At 50.0% G+C, this 16,204-nt stretch overlaps 6 protein-coding genes across 6 annotated transcripts; 3 read left to right on the top strand and 3 right to left on the bottom strand.

Annotated features, from left to right (window-relative positions):
* Nucleotides 1-1,913: 1,913 nt before the first annotated feature.
* BCR38DRAFT_456204 (uncharacterized protein) lies at nucleotides 1,914-3,917 on the top strand (the record flags this gene model as incomplete). Its single annotated transcript, XM_040861886.1, has 6 exons — nucleotides 1,914-1,956; nucleotides 2,013-2,248; nucleotides 2,305-2,670; nucleotides 2,723-2,980; nucleotides 3,038-3,535; nucleotides 3,585-3,917. 6 exons carry the CDS (start codon nucleotides 1,914-1,916, stop codon nucleotides 3,915-3,917), a joined length of 1,734 nt encoding a protein of 577 aa, XP_040718053.1.
* Nucleotides 3,918-4,268: 351 nt separating this feature from the next.
* Nucleotides 4,269-5,253, bottom strand: BCR38DRAFT_388035 (uncharacterized protein). Its single transcript, XM_040857523.1, has 2 exons — nucleotides 4,554-5,253; nucleotides 4,269-4,474 (listed from the first exon to the last, which is right to left on the bottom strand). The coding sequence occupies exons 1-2, from the start codon at nucleotides 4,788-4,790 to the stop codon at nucleotides 4,376-4,378; spliced, it is 336 nt and encodes a 111-aa protein (XP_040718054.1). The 5' UTR covers nucleotides 4,791-5,253; the 3' UTR covers nucleotides 4,269-4,375.
* Nucleotides 5,254-7,735: 2,482 nt separating this feature from the next.
* BCR38DRAFT_407409 (ribosomal protein S14p/S29e) lies at nucleotides 7,736-8,207 on the top strand (the record flags this gene model as incomplete). Its single annotated transcript, XM_040858164.1, has 3 exons — nucleotides 7,736-7,845; nucleotides 7,909-8,080; nucleotides 8,145-8,207. 3 exons carry the CDS (start codon nucleotides 7,736-7,738, stop codon nucleotides 8,205-8,207), a joined length of 345 nt encoding a protein of 114 aa, XP_040718055.1.
* A 1,093-nt stretch (nucleotides 8,208-9,300) lies between these two features.
* BCR38DRAFT_427043 (uncharacterized protein) lies at nucleotides 9,301-10,694 on the top strand (the record flags this gene model as incomplete). Its single annotated transcript, XM_040859811.1, has 3 exons — nucleotides 9,301-9,307; nucleotides 9,361-10,037; nucleotides 10,113-10,694. 3 exons carry the CDS (start codon nucleotides 9,301-9,303, stop codon nucleotides 10,512-10,514), a joined length of 1,086 nt encoding a protein of 361 aa, XP_040718056.1. The 3' UTR covers nucleotides 10,515-10,694.
* BCR38DRAFT_427044 (uncharacterized protein) lies at nucleotides 10,695-12,910 on the bottom strand. The gene has a single exon (XM_040859812.1). The coding sequence runs from the start codon at nucleotides 12,561-12,563 to the stop codon at nucleotides 10,881-10,883; it is 1,683 nt and encodes a 560-aa protein (XP_040718057.1). The 5' UTR covers nucleotides 12,564-12,910; the 3' UTR covers nucleotides 10,695-10,880.
* Nucleotides 12,911-14,304: 1,394 nt separating this feature from the next.
* Nucleotides 14,305-16,122, bottom strand: BCR38DRAFT_427049 (nucleophile aminohydrolase). The gene is made up of 3 exons (XM_040859813.1): nucleotides 15,559-16,122; nucleotides 14,970-15,416; nucleotides 14,305-14,796 (listed from the first exon to the last, which is right to left on the bottom strand). Exons 1-3 carry the CDS (start codon nucleotides 15,929-15,931, stop codon nucleotides 14,543-14,545), a joined length of 1,074 nt encoding a protein of 357 aa, XP_040718058.1. The 5' UTR covers nucleotides 15,932-16,122; the 3' UTR covers nucleotides 14,305-14,542.
* Nucleotides 16,123-16,204: the final 82 nt, after the last annotated feature.

The raw sequence follows: 16,204 nt of genomic DNA on the forward strand, positions 1-16,204 counted from the left end.
CGAAGCCGTTCACGATCAGTAATATACAATCAGGCTTCTCTGCAACACTGGAATATACCCTTAGATCCATCGCGACCTCAGCCGACGATAGCCCCCCTATCAGAACGACCAACTACACCACCAACAGCTGGTAATTGGCTTGATCCGACAATAATAGCGACGTCAGTGACTAGCTTAGTAGCTAGGGAGAGTCTGGCAGCAATTACGCCATTGCGATCGTCGCAACGGCTATTGTTTCGGAAGCTGACTCGTCGGCTAGATGTACAGAGCGTCGAGGTCGCTACTTTGACCCAACGTGTACACGCATTAGAAGCCGAGATAACTTCGTTACGCCCCAAACCACGTAAGAAGGTACGATTAGGGCCTAATGAACGATTTGGTAACATTGTACAGATTAAGGAAGCGATGGATCGAGCCCTTGAAGTAGAACGGCAACGAGACCAGGTACAACGTCGGAATCAGGTAATACTGGACCTAGCTAAGGCGTCAGAATCTATCAGATCTATAACTCAGGAAGCCCTAGAGCACAGCTTTCTATTAGAGCTGGTTGTACCTGAATAGCTATAATAGTACGTTGAATACACTGTTTCGAATACCTTCAATTGGATTGCAATGTGTGGCCAGAAAGGTGGGTGGCCGGAAAGGTGGGGTTGTACGTTAGAGCTGCCATGTCTTCCTCAGGCTGGCTGGCACAAGTCAGGGGCCTACGGATTTTACCGGCCTGCAAAACCCGATCACTTATCATGACCCAGCTCTGAGAGCTTCAAAATCAACGACTTTGACTGGCAACTCGCACCCCCGCAAGTCTCCATAACTGAGTTCATGCACCCTAGGGGTGTCATTCCGCTCGACTCGGCAGCAAGTTCCCTGCAACGAAACTTGTTTCAGTCGAGCAGTCAGCTACGTTCGTACGCCTACCGAAACTGGCGATTAAACCAGAGGAAGCAGTGAAGCCTTGAATCCCTAATCCAGTGAACCATTCGAACACAGCATCGCTAGCCGCAAATATGTTGGCTTTGCAGTATTTCCGATCGAAATGTTATTAACAGTTCTTGCTAGTCTCCGTTTAGTTACTCTGCATATCAATCAGTTGCGACCTACACAATATGTGGCAACCACTCCAAGCTTGTCAGCCTTCACCACATATTTGCTCAGAGGTGACACGTCTGCTTTGTGGATGCTTCTCACCAAAGCTTGCGGTCCGTGGGTACAATGGTTGGCCTTATGAAACAAAGTGAACTTACCGAAAATCATGTTTTCAAATGATACATCTCCTACATCGTTTTCAAGACAGGCATGGAAGATTGTTTCCAGCTGCTGTGTCTTCCGGATTGGTGGCTATCTCCATACTCGGATGTTGGCGAAGAAGTTAAACTTCTCAAGATCTCTCGGGCCATCGTTCTAGGCCAGCCATCTACTGACCGATAGAAACACGCTAGTCGTTATAAAAGTCATAACTTAGGTAATTAAGTATTCATTTGTGCCAATCATGCAATATCATGTCATCACAGATGCTCGGCAGGTTCTTCTGCGGGGTATCGGGGTAGCAGCAGTGGAGACGCTGGACTACCCGCGGCATTTCTCCATGGATTCGGTGCACTGCCTAAACTATATCATCTGACGAACATCAAGGATCGTGGGTGGATGGAACGTGCAGCATAAAAACTGTTATATATAGTGCTTGTCAATCTGTTCATTTTCAAAGAATCTGTTATTTCTTGGCTAAGCCTCGTCTCCAACTGTCTAGTTCCGCTATTAGCAGCTACTCGGGTACTCGAGCTATTGACGTCTCTGACCGGAGGTGAATGGTAACACCGGAATAAGTTCACCAACGCTTTCTACTTGAGGACTTGAGTTTTTGGCACGTTATTCGTTTTGAGTCTTGGGATAGAAACAATTGTCTTGGAGTCACGATGGTCTTTACGCCGCCCTCCTGGGTACCCCAACTGCCTTTCGGTATGCGCTCTTATCTAATCGCGATGCTGGAGAACCAAACTTATTAAGAGTGCTAGATCCACCGGACTCCATCACCATCGGCGAATTCTGGGCCGACGAGAGGTATGGAAGATGCCCGCACGACAAATCTCGGAATCCCTTCACTTGTGGGATCACGGGAAAGACCTACACCAGCCGGGAGATGAAGGAGCGATACGAGTTGCTCGCCCGGTCTCTGGGAAAGCGCATGGGGTGGCGGGCGAACGAAGATACGCCTTGGGATAAGGTGATCGGAATCTTCTCTTTCAACTCAGTAAGTTTAAGTCGAAAGTCGTCTGAAGATGTACCTGCTGATAGAGCGGCACGAAGATTGACTTCCTCATGTCTACATTTGCTGTTCAACGTCTTTCTGGCATTGCAACTCCCGCGAATGCCATGTACTCTGCGGCAGAATTGGAACATCAACTGAAGTCATCCACTGCCAAGGCTCTGATCACATGCATACCCCTACTCGATACAGCCCTGAAAGCTGCGAAGGGTGCTGGAATTGCTGAGGATAAGATCTTCATTATGGACGTCGCTCTGGGACCCAAGAAAACAAACTTCAAGACCTTGGATGATCTTATCTCAGAAGGAAGGTCACTACCAGAAGTTGAGCCACTCAGGTGGACAAAGGGTCAGGGAGCTAGGCAAACCGCTTTTCTGTGCTACTCAAGCGGTACTTCGGGCCTGCCTGTAAGTCCTTTCATCAGTATATGGTCAATATATATCACTGAAACAATCACAGAAAGCTGTCATGATCGCCCATCAAAACGTCATTGCGAATATAATGCAAGTTCGATGGCACGAAGCACTCGGGCGAGAACAAAAAGGAGTGGAGACACAAGCTGCGCTTGGACTTCTACCACTTAGCCATATCTATGGTCTAGTTGTCGTTGCCAACGCGGGTATATATAGAGGAGATGAAATTGTCATCCTGCCTCGGTTCGATCTGAAGATACTGCTTCAAAGCATACAGCAGTTCAAGCTGAACGAGCTGTATTTGGTGAGCATCGCACGCAACCCAGGTTTTGGCGCGCATGTTGTTACTAATGATATCTAGGTCCCTCCGATAATCATCCAGTTACTGAAGAACCCAAATGTGTGCGCGAAATACGACCTCTCAAGTGTCCGTTATGTCTACACCGGCGCCGCACCGCTCGGAGCGGAAACCCACGAGGACGTGACCAAGGCATTCCCCGGTTGGAGTATCGGACAGGGGTACGGGATGACAGAGACGAGCACAGTTGCTCTAAGCACCGGTGAGAACGATATCATGGTCGGCTCAGCCGGTTCACTTGTCCCCGCCACCAAAGCGAAGATACTTGGCGAGGATGGCAAAGAAATCACCGAGTACGAGAAACCCGGGGAATTGTGGATCCAGTCTCCTTCGGTAACCCTGGGATATTTGAACAACCAGAAAGCGACTTCGGAGGCGTACGTGTACGATGATGACGGCCGGTGGATACGGACGGGAGACGTTGCTGTTGTGCGCAAAGCATCTAGTGGACATGAACACTTTGCCATCGTGGACCGGATGAAGGAACTCATCAAAGTTAAGGTTCGTTCATCCTACCCCATTTTCATCTACAGACTGACAGAAAACATAGGGCCATCAAGTAGCACCCGCCGAGCTAGAAGCCCATCTCCTAACCCACCCCCTGGTGAATGACTGCGCCGTAATTCCCGTACCCGACGTTAACTCTGGGGAGGTGCCCAAAGCGTTCATCGTAAAGTCCGCGGCCGCGGGATCAGAATTGGACGACGAGGTTGCGAGGGACATTTGCAAGTATATTGAAGACCACAAAGCTAGGTACAAATGGTTGAAGGGCGGCGTGGAGTTCATCGACGTCATTCCCAAGAGTCCGAGCGGGAAGATTTTGAGGAGGTTATTGAGGGATAAAGATAGGGAGGCTCGAAGGGCAAGGGGGGCGATGCTGTAGGAAGAGCACGTGGTTTGAAATTGTATTCTATAGTAGACTATAAAGTAAGGGGGCAGGGGGTGCGTACAACCAGGTTGTCTGCAGTTGGTTTAATATCACGTATGGCTGTTTCCTCGTTTTACAGCTACGAGGACTCAGCATATGCTGGAAGCTAAATGTATGACTGTACGGGATGGCTTCATTATTCTCAAAGATTGATGCTCCACACACAGCATTGATACTGGTAGTGTCATCATACTACCCGCAGTTGCCGGTAGTTTACGCTGACAGTTGAACTAGCCACGGTGTAAGTTGTGGCAGTCGAGATGTGCTATATGTAACATTGGCAAATGCACGATGGAAGCGTAGAATGCTGGACAAGTTCGCTGCGCGTTGTCTATTAGAAATCTACTCGTCATATACGGTGGTCATACACAGCCTCCGAGTAGTGGGGGTATGCATATCTTCGACAACATACTTTATGCCTTGCCCTTTCTTTCCATATACTCCTCTTCTTCAGCTTGCAACTCGGCATCAATCTTGGCACCTTTAGAAGGCTCGTTACCGTGCATCTTGGCCTAGTAGGAATCATGAGTAAACGAACATAAACAAGACCGTACGTCACACGTTGGGAGCAAGAGCAGAGCAAGTACTTACGGGTAAAGTAGGGTCCTTCTTCAACAAGGCTGTCTCTGGATCATCGGGTTTCTCGTCGCTCTTCCGCTCCTCATTGGCGAGGCGGTTGGCGATAGTGCGTTGGTCCTTGGAGTCGTTGGGGAGATGAGAGTTCTCTTTACCCTCCTCAAAGCGGTCTGGATGAGGGATCTCGGAGTTCTTGAGGTTACGCTGGTCGCCTGCCTCATAGACACCTGAGCTTCCGACGTTTGAAGACATGTTGATGAGTTGTAGAGAGTGGTTGTGGGTTGTGTAGAGGAGATTCTGGATAATCTTTCACGAGTTTGAGGGGGTATGAAGAAGTGAGGATAGAGTGATATGGGAATGATTCAAAAGCCCATGAGCTTGCTAGCCGGGTTGTCTAAGTTTTATGGAAGCGGTAGGTGCTGGTGAGGAGGGGCATGGAGAGGCACATCTTGCTCTACCTACGTCATTTTTCGCCTTGCTTCTATCGATAACAGCCCGTAGAATGTGAGGCGCCTTGGTACCTGATCAGCATCACGATAAAAATCTCCATGTTTCAAAGGTGGCCATTAAGAATATAACATCAGCGCGACGTCATAGACCCCAGAGGCTGATGATGAGATTATGGTGGATCTCCCTGGCGCGGGAAATTATGGACCTACTGAAGTGATCTCCAGACTAATCCCTGTCGAATACAACGAACTTCGAATTGGCAACCGCGAAACTTACCTCAAGTACCGTTATCCACCCATAAGCGGGCCATACCCCTTAGCGAGCCACTATTTGTCGAATATCACGTGTGTCCAATCGAGTAGTCAGCAGTGCGTAAGATTGTATATAAATGAGGTGTGTTCTTGTCTGTCTGTCTTCTTGTCAGGGTACGGCCTGGACCGAAGGCGATAGTACAGAGTGAAGGGGAGAAATAGGCGTGTCCCCCTGGTGGTCACCTGGTGTTCACTGGTGGTCACTTGGTGATGGCAGGTAGGGGTGTCCACAGTAGTTTATTGATCTCTCCCCTCTCTATCTTCCTCCGTCTCGACTCCTTACTTATAGCCAGCCGAGGTTCTCTGTTGGATTCTGGATGTTTGCTTCCGCATGTCTGTGTTCCTTCGACTTCGGCCAACATCTTGGATAGCGGCTCTTTATCTGCAACCAAGCGATTCCCTATCCGCTGCAAACGGCTTCAACAGCTCTCATTCGCCACAAGCGGCTCTCTAGCCGCCACACACGACTTCCTTCCTGGTGGAAGCCGGCCCGCCTCGGATGACACTTGTGGCTCTGACACTTCTGTTCTCGCGAACTCCCGTTGCTCTGCCTTTTATAGATGCTTTAGAACATGTCGGTAACTTTGGTGTTACTTTTGAGAAGAGGGGTTCCTTTCGCCTTCTGAACTTTAAGTGACAATAGTCTTCTCTAGTGCCATATTATTTCTGAACCTAGGAACCAGGTGCCCTATCTGACACTATTTTCGAAATTATCTGCAACAGCACAACAAGAAAGTTGAAGCTATTCACAACGCTATTTTCAATTAAATACATCGGAATCAAGTAATTCTTTCCAGACGCGTGTAGAAAATGTGAAAACGCGCCTAAAGATCTGTCTGCGCTCCTGTTCACTCATTACCCGAGGCTGTTGTTCCTCTTTCCGGCACTGTTAGGCAAGTCTCTTTGATAAAAGAGACCTTACGCTGTAAGGGGTTGTCACAAACAGTGATAAGCTTAACTACAATCTCATTGATTTGCTGAGCCGTATCCCCATCAACTTGAATATCAATGCGTACACTATTTTCGTCGGTAAGGCTTGCAAATAGAGGGGTCTTTAGCCGATACTTGGCGAGGATCTTCGACAGATCTAGTAGGGACAAGCCAGCACTTCTCCAAGCGCCTGGGATATTACGGTAGATAGTATATCTAGCTTGCTGATAAAACAACAAGAACTGCTAGTTGTTGACTCGTGCGGCGCCAAAGATAGACCGTTCAGTGATCAGGGATTTATACGCCTTTGCTAGAGGACCGAAGATACCCTTATCAAGGGATTCAAGCTCGTGGGTCGAATAGGGGGTAAGCAGAGAGTAATTATTTGATTTGCCTCGTAGTAATCGACGAACTTAAGGGATACGTAGCTTATATTACTATCGAGAATAAGAAGGCGGTATTAGCCACGACACTGCTAACATATATACGTATCAAAATAGCGTAGCCAGGTTAAGGCAGTCTATTAATCCGTCCAGCCACTTAGGTTGACCTGAATAACAGTCCTTAGATCAATAATCTTGTCTACCTAAGACGGTAAAATCCTCTTGCCCTCGAATATAATAAAAGGCGGTAGGGAGTAACCGTTCATTCCTATACATTCAATAATAGAGACCCATTCACGGTTACTAGGCTGGTGAGTAAAGGCCTAACCATCCTCGCGAGAGATAATAACTTGAGGGTCATCACCGATCCCTTTACTAATTCCCTTCTCGTCTATATTGTAAGTATCATCGTCCATAGTAGCGTATTGTTCTTTAATTCGTCGATAGCGGTCGAACCATTCGTTAAGGACATCGTACGTGATACTATCCTTTCGAGCCTGATCTAAACTAAGGACCCTATAGGTCTTCAGCTTAGGGTAGCGGTCTAGAAAGCTGGTGTACCAGTTAATCCCTAGGGGTTCTTTATCTCCTTTAGCTTCCAGCAGGTCCACTGCTAGCCCTTCTGCTACTTTGATAGTCCAAGGCCATCCCCATGTAGCTAACTAAAATAAGGCTCGTTCGATCGTTGCTTCTTCCGCAGGTAACAATCGCTGTTAGTGTCAGTAGGCGGTGGACCGGTTCTGGCGACCTTGAATTCGGCCTTGGAGGGTTGATCAGGGACCTCAAAAAGCTCGGCTGCTTCTAGTATACTAGGGGCTTCCCTAGTACGAATAGGCTCGATAGCTTTCTTAATCTGGTCTTCCTGATCCATCTGACAAAAGAATAAAGATCTGGCGATAAAGATTAACGTAGAAATTGATGACGTCGTTGTGAAGTTGATCGAATTCGATAAGCCGAAATTGAGTGGTTTGCTGACAGGTGGCTCGCTAACGGATGTGGCCGCTTATGGGTGGATTACGTTATACGCCGGGCCGACAGCTCAAACCAACGACATATTCGAATTTCTAGTCCGGCAACGAGTGGCTAATCGCGTGTTGCAATTGAGAGGTTCACTACCGCCACCATGTCGCAATTCTTCCGGGCCAAGAAGCTCGACCTTGGCTGCTTCATCAACATCAAGACGATCCGAGATCACACCAAGAGAAAGGTGTACGCACAGTACGAGCCTGAAAGGTGCGAGACCTAGACCCACGAGTTACAGCTCTCTCGTTCCCAAGCTAACAAAACGTGCGACAGGCAAGCACTGCGCTACATCATCAGAAATACGACACTGCCAGCAAGGACGCGAGCTGAGGCGCAGCTGCAATTGACACAGATGCACTGCTATACGCGACCGACACAGATCCGCGGCCGGTGTTTGATGGGTGGAAAGGGACGTGGTATCTTCCGTGACTTTAAGCTTTCGAGAGTATGTGAAAAAAAGCATGACGGATTACGAATAATATGATGGGCAATTGCTAACATTGGCACAGTATAACTTTAGAATGGAGGCATTGGAGGGTAACCTGCCCGGTGTAAAGAAGGCAAGTTGGTAGATTGGGAGCACGACGGTTGTAGAATATCTAGCGAATGGCATCATGCGGCTGAGTACACCCGACTTGCGATGGCTTTGTATTATGAGATGCTCAATAGAGGAGAAGCAACTCCTAGAAATAGAGAACAACGGCCCAGTGTACAAACACGATCAAAACGAGACAGAAATCACCATGCGCTCGGCTCAGTTTTGTGTTCTAGCAGTCGGAATTGCCAATATGGATCGCAGGTTGAGCTCCAACAGGTGATATCTGAAGTGCAATGCTTTGAGGAGAATATGCCATGACTATTGTACTTCATGAGTTCCAATGGTGAGTTGAACCCAACCATGACCGCATAACCACCTTCATCGACAAAATGCAAGCAGTTGCAAAGGACTCAGTCACATACGGCAACTAACTCCAATCCACAAGAAGAAGATGTCGTATTCGATCAATTCTGGTGAGAGGATATCTCCCAGAAGTTCTACATGCCACTTCCCGTTGCGCCTTCCTATTCCGTCGTTTGTACATTCAGGCTGCGTGTTTGTTGTGAGCAATCCTGAAGCTTTTACTCTCTTCCATTCCACGATTCCACCAACCCTACCTGATCTGATATAGACAGCCTGCCTAATCATAATGATCAGTCCTAGGGAGTGAATCGGCCACTCTTAAAGTTTCACATCTTAGGGTTGCCACTCGACCACCTGCGCTGCTCGTGGATCTTCTCGGCGAGTACCCGCCACTCGCTGTAATACTCTTGATCTGCCTCCTACTGATTGCAACCAATTCTTCCAATACCTTCTGGTTTAATTTCAGACCTCTTTCTTAATCTTCTTGATTCCTTCGGCCTCCCTCACAAACAGTCACCTGCTGAAATCAATATGTTCCGACGCAAGTGGTCTGGTCTCCCTCGAGATCCTTACTTCCCATCCGACCTGAAGGAGCTTGGGTAAGTACACCAGTAGTTTATTTATCTGATCACCATATACTCACTGCCACTCGCAGCTACTTCGTGAACGAGGACGACGAGATCCGCTCGATCGAGAATCCGAAGTACTACTTCAAGTACTTCCTCACTCGCAATGAACGCTTCAACGAGCGCCAGCGCTACGCCATGAACGGTATGCTAATCCCATAAAACCCATCCATGATCTTTTTACTGACTTTCACCCAGAGGCCTGCGAGAAGCTTGTCCACTCGCGCCTCGACTCCGCCGGCCTAAACAAGGTCCTCCTCCCCCTCGGCACCAAACCCTCGCAGCCTCACATCCCTATCTTCGTCAGCAAAGACATCAAAACTAAGTCCCGCGTGGTCCTTATCTTCGGCGAATCGTTCCAAGACCTGGGCATACTCGCACACCGTGTCCTCAGTGGTCCAGGAGGCGTCAATAAGGGCTCCCTAGTATCCATCGTCGAGGAGCTGCAAAAGCAGAACTCGTCCTCTACTGATGCTTCGCCGCCGGGAATCATCATTGCCAACATGGGACAGACCATTTGGTCGCCTGAGCTGAAGCGGCCGCTCACTAAAATGGGTGCCACTGGTGCCATCATGCCGAGCGCGGTTCATGGGGGGATGTACATTGACGAGGAGAAAAATCGGATCCCGGAGAATCGAAACGAGAAGGAGCACGTCAAGTACATCTTCGAGAAAGTCGTTCCTGCTATGGTGAACGATGAGGCGGGAGTAGATATTCTTGGATTGGGCGATGGGGCGGATGCGGTAGAGGAATACCTCGATTGGAGTGTTACCTGGAACCGTTTGCAGGGAAAAATCAACTGCTTTGCCATTGTGGGCGGATACCACCCTGTCAACGAGCTTCAATGCGAAGGTCTGAAGACGTTCTTGCGAGAGGTGCGTGCCATCTCCCATATCCACACCCCTTGCCGCCAAAGATTGACATGCAGCAAACTACTAATACCTATCTAGAAAGCCTGTGCCTGGTCCACCTCCCTCGACCCTCTAGGAACCCCTATCTCCGGCCCGGATGGAAATCCCGATACCACCGCCTTCACAGGCCACGGCTGTCCGGTCCTCAGTGGCGGCGAGGAGAACTTTGTTGAGCGCCTGCTGATCCACTCGCACCCGCATGTCCTGGGCTGGCTGCAGACCGTAGCGCTAACCGAGCAGGAGGGCGGCTACAAGAATCCGCAGGCTATGTTTGACATCACGTATGCGGACCAGGATACGTCCGGCGGTGACCCGGACTGGAGCAAGTGGGAGAACCTGCCACTTGATCAGCAGTGTCCCGATTTTGGTACGCCGGATCCGAGGTTGGACCTCTCGGCTAATGACCGAGGGTCTGATGGTGAGGATAGTGATGCCGATTAGGGTGCTTCGTGAGAGAGGAGGAGCGATTTAAGGATAGCAGTCTGCGGGGTTTAAATTTCACAGCATCTGGACTGAAATTCATACATCACGATGAATAGTTTCGTAGACCAGTCCGGCGTAGTTGGTGCATTCATAACAACAGACCTTGCTGAGAATTTTGGTATGCAGCTGGATCATGGATACTGAGATCTAGACACACCGATACAGGAAATTGGATTGATTCGGTACTTTCCATTGAGATGCGAGAGCATCCCCCCATGGTAGAATTTGGTATACTACAAATCATCCTGAATTCAGCAATAGTGAGCCGTTTTGTAGTGGTGCAACAGAAAAAGCCACGCCAAGACAAGTGACGAACCCGAGATATCAAGCCCAGAACAACGACCAGAACCCAGCTTTTGGTGCATCCAGCTCATCCAAAATCTCCTGAGCCCTCCTCGTCCTCTCTTTGACGACATTCTCTTCGGCTGCCCACCGTCCCGTCTCCTCGGGTCGGGTTGCATCACCCCACAGACCCAACCAACTCGACTTGGGCACGGTAGTGGCCTGCTTCTCCTTCTCTTCACGCGCTAACCGTGCTGCCATCTTAGACCAGTTTTCCAGACCGGTGGCCAAGCAATCTCTACATGTTTTCTTGGCCTGTTTATGCTTGCTTTCAGCACCTAACTTATGCAGTTGCTCCTCGGCAATATCGACCGCCTCGCGGGTCCATGATAACCCGTCCTCACGGCCGGATGATCCGGTTTTGTTGGCGTAGATTATCTCGCCAATGTACAGGTTCACACCAGCTTCCTCGCAGAGTTCCTTCGCGTCTCGCACAGGAGGCTGCTCGCCATCGTCTGGAGGAGCGGGGTATGCCGGTTCGGCAATGATGCTTCGTACTGTGCCAAGTACGTTACTGAAGCTCCAGGGGGTCTTTCGGTCCTCTTCTGCAAACACAGTTGTGGCAGTAGGCTGCGGGAGGGAGCGTCGTGCTCGGAGTACGGAAATCAGCACGGGTAGGGCAGTATTTACGCACTCGTTGCGAGCTTTGTGGACGGCGAATGCCGTCAGGGAGTTAAGGATATTTGCAGATGGCTTTCGTACTCCTTCTCGAAGCACAAGTGTCTCCTGGTCGTAAGGGAGTTGTGTAGGTGGCGTGTTTTCGGATGCTAATTGCAAAGCCCATTCGTACATCCTCTCGGCGGCTTCAGGAATGTTCTTGAAATCCAACCAAGATGCATACGCGAGCGCGGCGTCCAGCTTTTGCTTCGTTGTGAAACCCCTTGTGGTCAGCACCCTCATATAGAAGGTCTCCGGGGTTTCATAGTAAGGCACAACATCGTCCTCGTGAGGCGCGCTCGGCGAGCCTGGTGTGATCGGCTTTGGCTTGGGGTTTGAAGGACCCAATACCTGGTCTTTGGGGAACACGATATTGCGCTCTTTGTCCAGCACGTGGTAGTCGAGGTTCTCGGCAGCCTTTGCGCATATCATCAGAACCTCGTAGTATCCGCGCCTCCAGTTCTCGCTCTTGGCTGTGATGTTGTACCCCGACTTGCCGATGCCGTCAATATACACAGGGCCGTCAGCCAAATCCTGCACTTCAGCACCATCCAGGTTCGGGTCCTCCAGCCGCGATAAAACATTCTTGGCGTACTCGCCAATCTGCACCCAGTTCGGTTCTATAGTGTCGGTGCGGTCGGGACCCCACATGAGCAATCTGAAGCGCAACCGGGTCAAGAACCGCCATTCATGGGGACTTGGGTAGCGCCTCTCGAGCCATTCCTGCTGTAGACTCCAGAAACCAGCCATCAAGAAGGCCCCGATGGCCCATATGTACACGGTATATTTGAGTCCGAGGAAGACTTCGTAGGCCAGCCATCGTTTCCGCTCCGTCGTGAGATATCGGAACTGCCCATTCCGCTTTAAGGGAACGGTTAGGAAGGGGAGCTGCGGTCGGGTCGTGGACAGCAAGTTTCTGTGGCGGGTGAAGAAGCGGGTTGAACTGGGCGCTTTCGACGGGCGCAGAATGAGTATGCGCCGCAGCAGGAATCGTGTCTGCGTGAGCATCTTGCCTGTCGCAAGAAGGATAGCGCGCGCAACCTTAACCAGGGAGCTGAAGAAGACGGCTTAGTCGAGTCGTCAGGGGTCCGTTGGGTGCCACCAAGCTTGATTGCTAGAATCAATCCATGGCACCGACAATGCGACCGTGAAAGTCTCAGTGCGAACACAAAATTGTTGCAAGCCTTGGTAATGATGGTAATGATGCTGGGAGAATTGGATCCATCCATTAGCTTCGCTAATTCGATATCGATACTTATCTCGCTTGGCCCATGCGTTCGTCGCTTCCCCAACTTGAGAACTGATGAAAGGTCTCAAACTGCTGAGATAAATTGATTGACTTTGGACGATCAAGCTCAAAATATTCTCTGGGACTATCTAGGTGGGTGACTGCGGCTGAGGCACCTACTCAGGTACGTATGATATCAGAACTCCAGAGCCAGGCCCAAGGTCTGATGACGCGCAATAATGAGCTCCGTCCGACTTATATGGTTCTGCCACGCCCCGAGCAAAATACTAGCTATGAAGCCTGATTGGACGCCTAACTAGGCCTTTGCGCTTTATGGGCTTAATCGTCCGCAGGCCATTCTAAGGAACGGAGACTTCATTGAGTACTTTTGGATCTTGAGAATAATAATCGGTCTTTGAGTGTGGGCTTTCAAGACCGGCCCAACTCGATAGACAATGTCATCAGTGTTCAGACGGCTGATCCATGGAGGCGACCTCCCAAAGGCATATGAAGTGTTCCAGTGTATAACTATCAAGCCAAACTTCCATGTCCCTTACGCAATGGTCTTGGGATATTTTTGAATTTCGCCTGCATTCGAGAACAAGCGCTGACACACGCATATAAAATGGATATTTTCCATATCGACCTTCTCAGATAGCTGCCATCTTGCTTGAAGCTCTTCGGGGCGATTTGTTTACCTGGTTACTACGTATTTTACACATATAAGTTGGCATTCTTCCAACAAGGAAACCCACCGATTAACTTTGACCTTACCAACGCCAATACTATGACGTCAAATCCGGCACACAATCCCATACCTTAACAGCACATCGCCTTGCAAACTCGGCCGCACCCCGCGCTCCCGCAAACACGGGGTCGTTCAGAACAAACCTCGGCTCGTACCCGGGATGCTGCACGTTCCACACCTCGTCCCTCGACGCAGACGTGAACACGATGTCCGCGGCGCTCTCACGGTACGAGACTAAGTTCCGGAGCTCGAACCCGCGAGGCTGGCGGCTCCGAAGCGCAGCACGTAAATTATCTCGCACGGATGTCCAGTAGACCTCCAGGGACGGGAAAGGATACAGACCGTGGTTGAGAGCGTCATGACCAGGCGAGAAATTGGACATTCCGCTGAGAGAGCAGTGGTATATCGCGTTGTAAGCCAATAACGGGGAGACGTGGGCCGCTAGCACATGGCGAGTGTAGAGTGCGCTGAAGGCATAGTTATCGTCGTAACCGTCCCACACGATAGCAGAGCATTCCCAGTTCGATTCAGTGAGCGGCACAGCAAGCTAAGATTCCTTCTGGTTCGAAGGTTATCTGTAAGAAAAGATAAACAAAAAAAACTTCGAGAATGAGCACGCAACTACGGGTTTGTTCGGCAAATGGCAGTGTCCTATTAACATGATACAACCATTGGCCAGAGGGGTTATAGGCCTGATCAGGGGTCTTTTCTTATCCGCAAATAAAATCTGGAAGCCAATGAGGAGTCGACTTGAGCTGCAAAATTGGGGTCGGGGTACAAGTTGATCGGGTAAACATTGATATATCATCGAACAAGTCGTTCACATCTGTACATTCAACGATTTCGCGTGTTCAGTCACAGCTAAAGCTCCCTTTTTTATATTCCAGTTATGTAGACTACAGGAGCTATTTAATCCTTCGCTAGCCTACAGTGATGATTGCAGGGGAAGGGTCCCTTAGGTCTACTTCTCCTCATTATTGGTGCAACCACCCGATATATCTCTTATTATTATTACAACTCAGCACTCTTATCCTCCTCCACCGGCAACACCGTAACCACCACCGTTTCCTCCATATTCCCCCCTCGATAAGCATACGTGAAGTTCCACCCCGAACCCGCACCCCCATGCCTTCCCTGATTATCAACAACCACAATCCCCGAAGCCACCCCCGGATACTTCCTCACCATCCTCCTAACCGCATCCTCTGCCGCCTCCGAGGGCGTCATGCCTCTCCTTAGACTCTCTACGGCTTGATAACATGGCACTAGAGCAACCTGGGTTAGTATGTGCCACTTTTAGGTACACACACGATGACTTAAACACTCTCGGCCGTGTATCAAGAGTCAAAGTTCCCAAATGGCTCCATTGGGCAACTTTTGCTCACGACACCGGCCAAAAAGGGGAAGGAGGGAATGATTCTAAAAGAAAGCCTCTTACGAAATCGCATCATTACATCCCCATCCCCCGTAGCACCACACCCGCCCACCTCCCCGTCAACATACGAACCGCTCCCCGTAATCGGCCCATCACCCACTCGACCTGGGACCTTGCCACTCGCGCCGTTAGTCGAGGTTCCCGCTGCCATGGTCCCGGAGGCGGAGATGGCGATTAGGGAGATGGTGTCATGACTTGCGGTTTTGGCTCCGGGGGCGATTAGGAAGGGATATGTGGGGGATGTTGCGTTCAGGGGTATGGGGACGTAAGGGCCGCAGCTCTCAGTTGCATTGGGGAGAACGTTAATGCGGTAGTTGGGCTGGCAGCCGGCTTGTTTCCATACTTCGCAACGAGCTGCTGATTCGGTTGTGGTCAGGGACTCTTCTACGAAGCCGTTTTGGATGGCGAATTGGGTGGCAAGGTCGCCGGCTAGGAGGGTGTGGGTTGTGTCTGCATTTAAGTTAGTGAAATCTCCTTATTTTCATTTCATTTTTCCCCTTCATCCCTTGTCCTTCCATTTGCTTTGGTTTATTCTCAGAAGAAAAGCGAGAAGGGCAAAAGAAGTTCGTGAGTTCTTCACAAATCAACATACACTCAAGCACATATCTCGCAACCCCAATCGCATTCTTCACCCTCCTGAGCGCCGCCACGGCCCCGGACTTCATGGTTGTCCCGTCCATAATCATAGCGTCAAGCGTTGTCTCGCAATTCTCGTCCGGCGACCCGCCGTACCCGACCGTCCCATCGCACTGCGCCTCCTCGCAGGTCGCGCAACCGATCTCAACAGCGTCTAGGGCCGACGTCTCTGCCTCCAGAAGCGAAAGATACGCTGCGTCCGTGGCGACGGTGAAGGCGCCGCCCCAGGTGTTAATCACCATTGGTAGGCCTGGGGATTCATCTGCGCCAAGGACTTGGGATGGGGATATGAATAGGGAGAACAGGAGTTTCCGAAGGAGGTTGGTCATGGTGATGGGGGTATAGCGGGCTGGGGTAGGCGGGGTTGAGGTAATTGGCTAGGAAGAATGAGACGGGAATGAGTACATGGAGAGAGTGAGATGATTGCTGTACAATGAAATTGCAAGTACTGTATGTTGTCGGGCGCTCTTAATATGCACACTACTGTTATCTCCAAAGTTGCCCAGGTTGGTCACTTTCATTATCAACGTTGAGTGGGGTTCAAAGTCGGGGAGCCAAGCCTCTAATGCGATGGATGCGAGTGCTGAACATGGAATGCTATC

Source organism: Pseudomassariella vexata, assembly GCF_002105095.1.
Source record: "Pseudomassariella vexata strain CBS 129021 chromosome Unknown BCR38scaffold_4, whole genome shotgun sequence".
Classification (NCBI taxonomy): domain Eukaryota; kingdom Fungi; phylum Ascomycota; class Sordariomycetes; order Amphisphaeriales; family Pseudomassariaceae; genus Pseudomassariella; species Pseudomassariella vexata.

What these genes read in the sequence shown, in the direction of transcription:
- BCR38DRAFT_427049 (XM_040859813.1), bottom strand. Translation starts at nt 15,931, where the DNA reads ATGACCAACCTCCTTCGGAAACTCCTGTTCTCCCTATTCATATCCCCA. An exon ending in TGCGAGATATGTGCTTGAGT is followed by an intron (nt 15,417 to 15,558) that starts GTATGTTGATTT and finishes ACTTAAATGCAG; the next exon opens with ACACAACCCACACCCTCCTA. An exon ending in GGATGTAATGATGCGATTTC is followed by an intron (nt 14,797 to 14,969) that starts GTAAGAGGCTTT and finishes AGGTTGCTCTAG; the next exon opens with TGCCATGTTATCAAGCCGTA.
- BCR38DRAFT_427044 (XM_040859812.1), bottom strand. Translation starts at nt 12,563, where the DNA reads ATGCTCACGCAGACACGATTCCTGCTGCGGCGCATACTCATTCTGCGC.
- BCR38DRAFT_388035 (XM_040857523.1), bottom strand. Translation starts at nt 4,790, where the DNA reads ATGTCTTCAAACGTCGGAAGCTCAGGTGTCTATGAGGCAGGCGACCAG. An exon ending in AGAAGGACCCTACTTTACCC is followed by an intron (nt 4,475 to 4,553) that starts GTAAGTACTTGC and finishes GATTCCTACTAG; the next exon opens with GCCAAGATGCACGGTAACGA.